The 12,500-nt window shown below is 37.6% G+C and overlaps 1 protein-coding gene across 1 annotated transcript in view; it reads left to right on the top strand.

Moving 5' to 3' along the window:
- LOC137999544 (V-type proton ATPase subunit S1-like) overlaps window positions 1–12,500 on the top strand; it is a 21,382-nt gene that overhangs the window by 6,296 nt on the left and 2,586 nt on the right. The window contains exons 4-9 of the mRNA XM_068845342.1: window positions 963–1,050; window positions 3,101–3,129; window positions 3,803–3,888; window positions 7,101–7,345; window positions 8,163–8,210; window positions 11,128–11,338. Of these exons, the coding sequence (XP_068701443.1) occupies window positions 963–1,050; window positions 3,101–3,129; window positions 3,803–3,888; window positions 7,101–7,345; window positions 8,163–8,210; window positions 11,128–11,338 (707 nt within the window). The remainder of the gene's footprint in view (window positions 1–962; window positions 1,051–3,100; window positions 3,130–3,802; window positions 3,889–7,100; window positions 7,346–8,162; window positions 8,211–11,127; window positions 11,339–12,500) is intronic.

Raw genomic sequence — 12,500 nt, 5'->3', positions numbered from 1 at the left:
ACTAACCGCTCCGTCGTTTTCACTTCGAACCTTTCAGTTGATCATTTATAGCGAACGTAGAAGCTGAGGACTCGTAGACTTTATTTAAACACTTGAACGTAACAGTCCTCGGAGTTAAATCCTACTTGCCCTCGTAAGTGCTCGTCCTCTCGAGGGCATTTCTACGCTTCAACATGACAACGGATCTTTATCCAACGTCACTCTTGATCAACTCTCACTGCTTTACGGAACTCCTAAACTCTTCGGAAAAAAAACTACACCACTCTTAAACCGCTCGAGTGATTTTCAGTTTTCGAAATTACTACAACCAAGTTCCGCAAGCATATTTTCCCGCTTATTACACAATGGAACGAATGTGTGTCATCTTCACACCTAAACAGGATCGAAACATCCCTTACGCCATTGGCCAATTAGTATCCTCCAATCAGCTTCTTTACTTAACAACCAATCAGAAGCCTTTGCTGGTCTAGTCCTTCAAGTATGTGCCATGTTTACAAGTTGTCAAGTGGCAATATTTGCCAGGCTTGTTAGCTCCAGCAAAACCACCAAAAAGATACCAAAAATATCCCTCAACTTTTTGTTTATAGGGTTGTATTATTGAAATGTCGCTTCGTCTTTCTTTGAGTAACATGGTTTTCATAGTATAATTGCAGCTTGATTCATCCCTCTGATGTCTGAGTTTCATGGCCCAAAATGCCAGGAAATGCATTTTCCGGCATTCAGTTTTCAAAAATTTTCCGGGGGAGCATGCACCCGGACCCCCCCTAGAAGCGATCCCACAACCGTCTACTTTGCAAAAAACTCCGGCTACTTAAAACCTTAAAGAAAACCCTGAATACTTAATATTATTGTTGTTTTGGCTTATACAAGAAAAGGAAAGAATACTCAGTCACATTCCTTTTCTCTTTGGTCAGGTATGTTGAGTTTTTCTTTTTTGACCATAGTCATGTTGTTTTTTGTAGAGTCTCTTAGTTTTGATATCAAAGAAATTCCATTGCATCAGGGAAAGACCAATGTGCTCATCTTTCATTTGTTGCCATCGTCATCAAGGTTTGCGAAATGTTTTTAATATTACGCTGATATTAATTTACTGAGAAAAATTAAAATTGATACTGAAATAGTTTTGATGTAAAACGGACAAATAACATTTATACGTGTAGCATCAAAGTACCATAATTATTTCATTTGCTTTGTTGGAACTGTCTTTCCCAATAATTATTATTATTTAATTAGTGGTGAGAGTACTTGCCTCCTGCCAATGTGGTTCAGGTTGGATTCCCGGACTCAACGCCTTGAGTGGCTTGAGTTTGTGTTGGTTTTCTACTCTGCTTCAAGGATTTTTCTCCGGGTTCTCCGGATTTCCTCCCTGATCAAAAACCACCATACAGCTGATTCCAGCTAGCTGTAAGCTGTGCTTCAAGGTCATACATGGACCATTATAGCAGCAGTAAGATCGGTGCCATAGTATGCTTGCAGTTCGACCTTCTTGAGGACCTTTTTGTTGAGGTGTTGATTTGCAACAGCAATTAGCAAAGTGAAGACAGGTTAATTATTACTATTATTATTATTATTATTATTATTATTATTATTATTATTATTATTATTATTATTATTATTATCATTATTATTGGTTAACTTATTAGTATTATTATTACTAATAATAATGATTAATGGAGATGAAACTGTATGAAACTTTCTTAGTGACTCCTAAAAAAATCCCCAAAACTTGTGCCATGTGCTTTCCTCATCCTGTATTAATTTTTCTCCATGCAAGCAAGAACCCAACTGGTAGAGATTCTGTCTCCAGGCCTCTTGGACATTAGTGTAAAATGACTTCCAAAATGTACAGACTTAAAAACATAACCTACAAATTCTTGCGGTGCTCTTGTGGCTTTTTGAAATGGGTTGTTTCAGGTTAGAATAATAATTTTTTGTGTGTAATGCGTTTTCTGTATTATAAAGAAACAAAAAGGAGGTAAGGGTGGGGTAATTTTGAATGTAGCTTAAAATAATAGAATTCTTGGTCTTTGAATAATATTATTGTAACTTATTTAATATAAGGTACATTCAAAATTCTCCCAACCAGAGTAACATTGAACTGTATGTCTGATTGTCGATCTGGCCTCAGTTGATCAAAGGGCAGATAACTTTGTCTGGTAGATAAGTCACAATCTAAGAGTATCAATGATTTCAGTTTTCCTCCCATAACCATGAATACACTGTATGCATGGTGCAGTGCTCAAGATTAAAAAGAAAGTCTGGGTTGTCCCTGGTTAAAAAGCCTGATAAATTCTTGGTTGCCCATTGGGAAACCCATGGCAATTCAATGCGTGCCGTGTTGAGATGCTATCACATGGCAATCAAGCTTGAATATCCCATAGTTCTTAGTGTGCACCTGTGTTTTTTCGTGGAAATCTGGGTTTAAGTTCTGGCATTTTCAAAATGGCATCTTCTTCATGTATCTCCGTCGTCTACATGTTGGTGATATAGGCTCTTGCATCTTCCTATCTGACAGTTTCCTGTAAAAGCTACAGATATTCAGAACATGGGAAAATGCACAACTGTAGCAAATCAATATCATCATTATCAACATCACTCTACCATCGGACATTGACAATAGGAAGCCAACAAGAAATTAGAGATGGTTGCTTAAACATGTATCATTCTAGGCAGTGTGGCCCAGTGGTTAGGGTGCTTGCCTTGAGATCCGGAGATCCCGGGTTCAAGACCAGCTCTGACCACTCGCTGAATTTGTTCCTGGTAGTCCCTGGTTCAACTTCCCAGCTGCACTTGTAAATAGCCAACTGGTTTGCCTCCGGCCAGTTGGGATTCTTAGCACTTGTTGTTGTTGTGTTCTGTTGTTTCGTTGATTGTTTCAGATTGGCCCTGAAAAGCCCCTATGGGGAGTGGTCAATTAAGTATGTATTGTATTGTATTATTATTCTATAGCATGGGAATATTATTGAGAGTTGATTAATTCAACTGCATTATTTATATGATTTACTGTGTTATAAAAGATTATTTGCATATGGTAGAGAACCACGTTCAATGATAGCTAGTAGTTAAGTTTAACTTATCTTTCATGTCTACAATTTCCCAGCAATCCAGAGGAGATTTTTGCTCAAAATGGTAAGTTCAAGATCTGAATTAAGTTTGTGTATGGTTTCAGCTCCAGTGGCATCAAGTCATTGTATTAAATTTTGTAAGTGAGACTTGAAATGAAGCTTTATTGAACACTCCCCTGAGGGGCTTTTCGCTGACTTTCCAGATTAGTAGCACTTTTTCTTTGTTTTTCACATGGAGTAACATTGTATCCTGCTGTCAGACCGTTACTACCAAAAGTACTTTAAAAAATTGGTATGGTGAATTTCCCCAGGAATTTGGTTTGTAGCTTCAAACAAATTATTTCAGGCGAGTGTGTTGTCAGTTTAAATAGTGGCATTGATCATGGGACTGATGAAGTATTTTTCCTTTAAGTTTAGGTTTTCCATACAAATGATATTTGGTTTCCCTCAAAATAGTCATGATTTTGTACAAGTTTCCGTGGTTAATTACTGGGTTGATTTTTTTCGTTTTTCCTATGTCACCCATCTTTATTATCAATATGGCGTACTGCTTCTTAGTGGCTTTTTTTGTGAGCTGTGAAACAGAAGTTGCATGCATGCTGTGCATGGCTTTTTTTTAGGCCTGTCATAACATTTATTACAGAGAGCACTAGTCTTGTTATTTACTTTACCATTCAAGTACTCTTATGGGATTTTGTACAGTTTTAATTCTTTCTTTGTTTTCTGTTTTATTTTAGATAAACTGATTGGAATGATAACCCAACAAATCTCTTCATCCGGTTTTCCATATTCCTGTATTTTGACAGCTTCGGCTCCTAATGAGGTACACATACAACGCATTCAGAATTGCCAAATTAGATGCCAAAAAAGTCATTGAAACTGAATCAAAGTTATAATAATAATAATAATAATAATGATAATAATAATAGTAATAATAATAATAATAATAATACATTTCTATAGCTCCCTATTCTAGAGCTCTAAGGCGCATTACAATAAAAAATGTTAAAAAGCAGTAACTTGGTAAATTATAAATTAAAATACAAAAGCAAATTAAACTACAAATTAAAATAGCGCTTAAAAAGATAAGTTTTAAGATTGCTTTTAAAAGATGTAAGATTTGGACTACATTTTACATTTTCCGGAAGATTATTCCAAAGTTTAGGAGCGCAAACTGAAAAAAGCATGATCACCATAAAATTTTAACCTCGATCTAGGTGTCACTAACAAGTTAATGGTTGAAGATCGTAAACTCCTAGATGGCTTGTAAGTTTGTAACAGATCACGAATATAGCTAGGACTTAAATGATTTAAAGCCTTAAAAGTTAACAGTAAGATTTAAAAAATAATCCTCTGCTCCACAGGAAGCCAGTGTAGTTCTCTCAGTAAAGGAGTTATACGTTCATGTTTAGAACCACATAGGATCAGATGCGGTGCACAGTTCTGAACTAACTGAAGTCTATGAATCAAGTGTTTCGGAAGTCCGTATAAGAGAGAGTTACAGTTGTCCAATCTACACATGAAAGCATGCACTAACAGTATGGTGTTTTCCGCTGACAAAAACGTCCTCATACGAGAGATATTACCGCGCACCGGTGGCTCAGTTGGTTGAGCACCGGACAGTCACGCGGGAGGTCGTGAGTTCAACTCCGGCCGGACCAACACTCAGGGTCTTCAAATAACCGAGGAGAATGTGCTACCTTTGTAACTACATCTGCAAATGGTTAGACTTTCAAGTCTTCGCAGATAAGGATGATAAGCCGGAGGTCCCGTCTCACAACCCTTTAATGTCTATAATCCTGTGGGATGTAAAGGAACCCACACACTTGTCGCTAAGAGTAGGGCACGTAGTTCCTGGTGTTGTGGTATGTCTTCTGTTGAGTATCATGGTTGGGAGGGTAAAAAAAGGGGCCACAGTAGTTGACGCAAGCTGTTGTGGTGCTCTGCCAGCCTGACTGGCAAAGTCTGTAAATCAAATCATATTACGAATGTGAAAAAAGGCTGATTTACAGATGGCAATAACTTGACGATCCATGTTCAGTTTTTTGTCAAAAATTACACCTATGTTGCTGGCAAACTGAGAGGGTTTTATAGCTGAGCCATCAACCGCTGTGCAAGAGAGGAGCTGAGAGACTGGACGATGCCGCAATCCAATGACCAAAAGCACTGTCTTGTCACCATTAAGTTAAGTTTGTTCAGGGACATCCATGTTGCAATATCACGTAAACATGCTTCAATTCTGGGCACAAAAACAGGCAAATCAGAGTCAAACAAAAAAATAAACCTGCAAATCATCAGCGTAGAAATGAAAGTTCATATTATGTCTTCTTATAACCTCACCGAGAGGGGACGTATACAAAAGATATAAAATAGGGCCAAGAACAGAACCTTGGGGAACACCGTAGATAAGATCAGACCTGGTGGAACTGGTTCCATTCATGCAGACAAATTGACTCCGACAAGCTAGGTAGGATTTGAACCAAGTGAGGACCCCGTGAGAAATTTGTCTTGGTAGCATTGATCTTCAGGGCGACCTTCGCACATTGTACTTTCAAGGCCCGTGTCTTATCTCCCTCATATCCTGTATTCTGTGCGACAGTAGGGCCAGATCATCAGAAAAGACAAGGTCTTCTAAGGATGTCGTAAAGGTCCACTGAGTACCTCTCCTCCTGTCAAAGGCTGTCCTCGTCACCTAATCCAGGGCGACCAGAAACAACAGGGAAGATAGCAGGCATCCATTGTGTACCACCTGTGCAGAAAAATCTTCATAGAGAGCTCTCATGATGGTGACTAACTTGTCTGGTATCCCGTAGTGCCGCGACAACCTACACGAAACCTCTCTGCTGATACTATCGAAGGCATTTTTAAAATCTATCAAGTTGATATACAAGGAGGACTGTCACTCGATACTCTGCTCCACAATATAATCAATAACTCTTCATCTGTTTACTTGGGTGTCATCATTGATGACAAATTATTGTCTTGAACTAAACATAATTATTAAATCAGTTACCTTGTCCTTTAATGCTAAATAAAAATGTTAAGATGCATTAGTTTCCTGCAAAGCTCTACTCTGAAGTCGATTTACTTCCGAACTGTTCTGTGAAGTGTGCCTTGAAGCTATCCATACTAGAGCAGCTCGATTAATTCACAAACACCAAGAAATTTAAAAGACGAAGGTTTTCTCTTAATTGCAAAGTGGCTATCACTCCACTATTTTTATACCTTTCACCTCTTAACTGTTAACTACAGGGCTTTCTACCATCTAGATTTAAAGGAAATAAAATAATTCTTTAGGTCTTAGGGGTCCTGCCCAATATAATTTTAGGAGATGTTTAAATGTTTTGCAAACAGGCTTAGATCTGAAATGAGCAATAGCAGCTTTTCATTTAGGGCTGCAATTGCTTGGAATAATCTTTCCGACAAATGAAGATCTAGTCAAAACCCGTCCTCTTTTAAATACGGTATATAAACCTTAAGAAACTTAGAGTTCTAGTTGAGAACATACAGTATTACTAGCCTAAGGGTAGTTCTGCCCTTTTTGTAAATGTTAAGGATTTAAGTTATATTCTTTATTGATCTTTTTAATCAAAGTCTCTCTTGTAATAATAAATATGCATATTCTGTTATTGTAGTTGTAAGTATTAGATTATAGTTTAAAATTAATTATGATCGATCTTTTTTATTCAAATTTTGTTGTACCTATACATGCTTTTGTATAGTTGCCCTTTTTACCTGATCTGCTTGACTAAGTAAAGATGATGATGATGATGATGATGAACATGAGTGAGAACAGTGTCGAGAAGGCAAGAGCAAAGAACAAAAGCATTGAATTTTATCTATCCAAGCATTTCAGTTTTAATAAAATAAATCTGAAGCCAAAATGTTAGTCAAAAATTGTGGTTTAAGATACCGGTGGATACAATGTACTGTTAAATAACTGGCCCATTTTTTACAGGGCCAATTAATTTTGCTATTTCATTGTGATAAACTGTACAGTGCATTCTCTAACAGCGTTGTTAACTTTTCTTGAAGGATGTTGAGACCAGACATGTGGCAGAAGAACGATCACATGTGGCTCATGACCGGCTTCGCAGAGATGTAAAAGAAGAAATTCCTGTCGGTGGCAATAGTAGTTTTGTGTTTGTCAATGCTGATTGTATCCTGTTGTACACAAAGGGAATTGTGTTTCAATACAATGAAAGGCCTTATGATATATTTAACATGACTAGACTGGAATACAGTTCTAGTGGAGTTTGTGCAAATGATTTTAACGAAAGGTATGGTAAACTGCTATTAACGGCTATGATTAAAAATACCTCTTCATTTGTTTACCCCTTTAAAAATTATTGTGACTACATGTATACCACAGTGAAACTGCAGATCTGCAAATCTCTATACTGTAGCTTAGAGGCAGAGCAACTAAACCAATTAATCAGGAATTCTTAGGTTCAATTCCTTTTGGAAGCACAGAAAGAAATACAATCATCTCACCATGTGATTTTATTAAGCAAATTGCTTGCAGACAATCGTGGAGTGAAGGTAGATAGTTACCTCACTGGAACACTAAACTTAAAGATAGTCTGGCAGTAATAAAATAATGTACAGTAAACGAGATTGATTCAAAATGCTTGAACAGCAAACTTGTTAGCATGTAAGGTTACTCATGTTACCTTAAATTGAGGAGACCAAAACTGCCAATTTAATCCTAAAAAAATGTGGTAATGATACATGTATTTACAACCTTTTACTTATAACTAAACACCAGCATTCCAATATTGTAAAAGATATCCAATACTGTAAAATCCAGGCCTGGAAATTCTGGAAAAGAAGGACAAGTCCAAAAAAATCCTGGAAAATTAGTCCCATGCTAAAACAAAATAAAATCGTTGTCTCAATTTTTGGCAAGCGGGCTACAACTTGTCTATTTGTATGCAGTTTTCAAGAGCACTCTATTTCATATTCTGGACCATATCCCATATTTTCAAGAGTTTCCAAGGTCACAGATTTTGTCTTATATGGTCTTGAAAAGTCGTGGAAAAGTCATGGGATTTTAGGACAAAAAAGTGTACTAAGCCTTTGTTTCTTTCCTTCCAGTGTTTCTGTAAAGTTCAAGATGGAAAATGTCCAGACATTTGACTTGAGGTGACCCTAAATAAACATAATAATGTGTTAGTCTCGTCACACTAAGGAGATACAAAATTTAACATTCCGCTTTATGCTCATTGGAAAATCACCTTCATACCCTTGCAAAATAACTCAGAAAATCCTAGGTATCCATTGGAATCCCTGACCATGAATTCCTGGAAATTCTCAGAAATTCCAAGAGAAGTGTTGAATTCCAAGTTTCTGTTGAAACATTGCAAAACCATGGATTTTTTTTTTTAAATCTCCTTGGTCAAAAAGAAAGCCTTTGCAACATGTAATACATACACTGTACATTTCCTTTGGTTCAAGTATGGTGAGAATGGGAAGAGGAAGAGGGTTTGTTCTTTTAATGGCCTGTAGTGTTGGAAATATTGTAGGATTACTGTACGTATCTTAGAGTAGTTGAAACAAAAAGTGAACAAAATTAAGCACAGCTTTTCAGAATCAGACACAGATTTTTCTATTACAAGACACTCCTCAAAGCATTTACTTGGAATACTGTTTTGCGCAGAAGAAGGGTGATACATTTTGGAAGAATTAGAAACAAATTGGAAGGATTGAATACACTAAAGTGATGCTTAAATTTGCTAAGTATGGAACAAAAGAAGTAAATGTTTCTGCAGCCAATTTAAGTCTGGAGGGGTCATGAAACGGGTAATGTATCAGTGAACATTGCTTAGTGTTTAGGACAATCTGTAGGAAAGGGTAAGGATCACGGTCTGCTACTGCATAAGTAATCGTCATACACAGGTTGGCAGCAGCATCAAGAATGCCTCAAAACAGATTCAATAAGCAAAGACATACCAGGTGCTGGTTTGAGTAGAATAACAGCCTGTATCAAGAAGGAGCCTTTCTCTAGGGATGTCTGGCGGATGCCAGTTTTGAAAGGACGCTGCCAAACCCCATATTTCAAAAGCAAAATTGGTAATCACATTTACATGAATGATGGAAAGGTGTAATGGGACCAAGGAGAGGAGAGGATATGTCCTTCACCTGTTACCCATTGCCAACCAACTGGTATCTGATCACCTTAAGTTGACTTAACGTTGTCATGGTCAACAATAATTTTTGAAAATGGATTTTACAGCCGATTTCAGTGCAGTGTATAGACCCGGGTTTTTGAAACATGATTCGCCCGTGCATGATTCGCCCGTCGTGATTCGACTGCGAGGCTACCACAGCTCAGCAAATTTCGTAAATGATGAGATATTAAGTGTAAACATAAGACTATTTTCGACGAAATTTAAGGTAAAAACCTCGGTAGCATTTATTTAAGATACATGTAAGTCACGATTTTCAGCTTTTATCGGCAAAAGTAGCGCAGATCGACGCGGTTTAACTAGACTGGCGCATCACGTCTCTTATTCAGCAGGTAAACCTCAATTACATGGTATTTTCACTGAATTCATCACAGGAGGTAAAAATGAATACCAACATGCGTGAGAGGGCAGAAATTGTCCCTTGCAATAATTTATTTTCAAGCCATCATCAATCGCTGATGAGTGAAATATTACATTTCTTGATAGGAAGGCGTTACACATTTTCGACTCGTGTTGAAACTTGAAAAGAAAATTAATTGAACAATTCGGGTACGGGGTAAAATACCTAATTGTGCATACGCTTCGCGGACATTGTAGTGTCATTTTTTGTCGTACTTTGGTGTCATTTGTTGTCGTATTTTGCGGAGATGTAGCTAAAGTTGAAGCACAACTTGAAAATGCGAATGACAAAATGAAACTGACATGTTACTGTCGCGCCGCCGAAGTGATACAAATTGAGTCAACTCTGGCAATAACTAATAGTCATGAGGCTTAAAACTCAAAAAAGATACATATTGAAGGAAAATATAATTTGCCGTCGAACAAATCCTTGCAGAACGTATTTCTCTGGTCAAATGTTGCTACTTTAAATGCAGTAACCCTTTTTGTGCTAATCGCAGCCGGCTAACTTTGTCATTTCCGTACTTTTCGCTTTTCTTCTGGCGTAAACGGTGTTCCAAAATTCCAGCAAAGCTGCTAATACACCATCGTCACCTATCTGTTAATGAAAGAATGCGAGCATTAGCGAGCTTTTGATCACAAAATATATTTTGTCGGCTATGATTACATCGGCAACCACAAGAAATACTACTGATTGTGCCGCCGGGCCTCAAATTGCCCCCTTTCCAAACGCTCAAGGTTGTTCTTCTGGTAGAAAACAATCCGTATGGCCACTTTTTGCTTTGCCATCCTTTATTTTACATAATGCAGGCTCTGCCTCCCGCTTGTTATCGAAGAGTTTTACTGCCGTTTCCACGCTTCTTGTTAGAGTCACGTGATTATGGTCGAATCACGACGGGCGAATCATGCACGGGCGAATCATGTTTCAAAAACCCGGGTCTATACACTGCACTGAAATCGGCTGTAATCTTAGGTTTGAAAGAATCTCAATTTACAGGAAAAAAAGTAGCCGACCTCTCATAGTGAAGTAGCTGAGGCTTTTCATCAGCTGGACCGGTACCTATTTAAACTACTGACAACCCTCACTCCCCCCCCCCCTCCCCCTGGACAAAAATTTGAAGTGACTCAATACTGCTAGTTTGTGGAGAACATCAGCCTTGATGGTTCATTTTTCTGTTCTCATTTTAACTGCATTAACACCAGTTTCTTTCACTGTTACCCATTTTACCCAATTTCCACTGGTTGGTGATAATTTTCATAACTGACGTTGACAAAATTTGATTATCTTGGTGCATGTACGGTAGTCTTGAGAAAAGCTGTTTTTGATGACTGGTATTAATATTGGTTGACCTCTGCAGAAATCAACTTCATCTGTTTTATACAACATTACCCAGCTATTTTAATTCTGGGTTCAAACTAATCACAATATTTTTTCTGATTTATACTAAAGTAAAATTTATTAATGTTTGTTTCAGATTTGTCTTTTCCAACCACTCGAGATCTGATTGGAGTTGTTCAAAAGCGACTCTAGAAGTTGATGGCATGTTTGGCACGGAACACATTCAACAAACGTTTTCCTACGATAATTGTCGCAAGGTGTTGACAGTTCCATCCAAATACTCCTATAGCTGTGGCAGAGTGACGTTGAAAACTGAAAACAGTTCACTAAGTTTCAAGCAATTTCAGGTGAGGAATTTTCTCACTTTCTCAATTTTAACAGCATTCCTTTCCCTCCTGAGAATGTCTCTTACTGCGATTTTCATAATTCTGCAGAATCTCTTCTTCAAGCGTCAACTGCCAAATGCAATTTGGCTTCCATCCATCAAACTTTCGAGTTGACCTGAAACCATGGAGGCAGAAATCAATTGATGCGTGTCATACATAACCTACCAATCAGCATCTTTTGTTCCCATGGTACATTCATACATTCAAACTCGTTACCAATGGAAAGCGAAGAAGCCTCAGTGTACGAATATTTTTACTGAAGAACCTCTACAAAGATATCATAATGCTATTTGAGCTGTGAATCAAACAGAAACTCTAATTCACCTTTCAGGGGCAGAGTCGATTTTCCCTGCTGTGTTCAGAAATTTGATTGATGGCAGCTAAAATGCATTTTGGCGGGTAGCGCTTAAAGATGAGATTCCACAGAATTATGAAAATTGCAGTAATAGATTTTTTACTCTGTCTAATGCTACACAATTTTAGTCATCAACATGAACCTCTTCAGGAGTTAAAGGATTAAGACACAATGCAATCCAACAAAAAGCTACAGTTTGTTTGAGGTTATTTTGAGTCTTAAGCTTGCATGAACAGCCAATATGACAAGTGCTCGCCTAATGATTGGATGGTTGGTGCACTGTTAGAGTTCTCAACTTCCATCAGTATGACCTGGGGGTTGGTTTGCTATCTCTGTGTCATACGTTGTATGTGGTTTGAATTTGTTGGTTCTGTACTCTGCTCAGAGAGGTTTTTTCTCTTCATGTAGACTGGTCTTTTTTGTTGATCAAAGACTGGCCTTAATTTGATATGTACTCTAATATTTTTTGATTTCATTTGAGAGCCTTGTGTTAGATATCCATACAGTTAATGTGCCTCCCCTTTTTGAATAAAGATTACCATTATTGTAATACACGGAGAACCTTACAGTGCAGGGTCAGTGAAAGCACAAACTCGACCCACTTGTGACAGCGAGTCCAGAAATCAAATGTTCAGTTATGAAAGTAATTAGAACACACCTAATTCGACAAGAATCACATGGTGTCTCCTTGCTCTTCTCACTAACTTTAACATCACTCACATCTTAGCACTCTAGGTTTGCAAGCAATAATCATTAATTATAATGTCA

The sequence above is a fragment of the Montipora foliosa genome, chromosome 4 (genome assembly GCF_036669935.1).
Source record: "Montipora foliosa isolate CH-2021 chromosome 4, ASM3666993v2, whole genome shotgun sequence".
Taxonomy (NCBI): domain Eukaryota; kingdom Metazoa; phylum Cnidaria; class Anthozoa; order Scleractinia; family Acroporidae; genus Montipora; species Montipora foliosa.
This window is presented reverse-complemented; position numbering and strand designations above follow the sequence as displayed.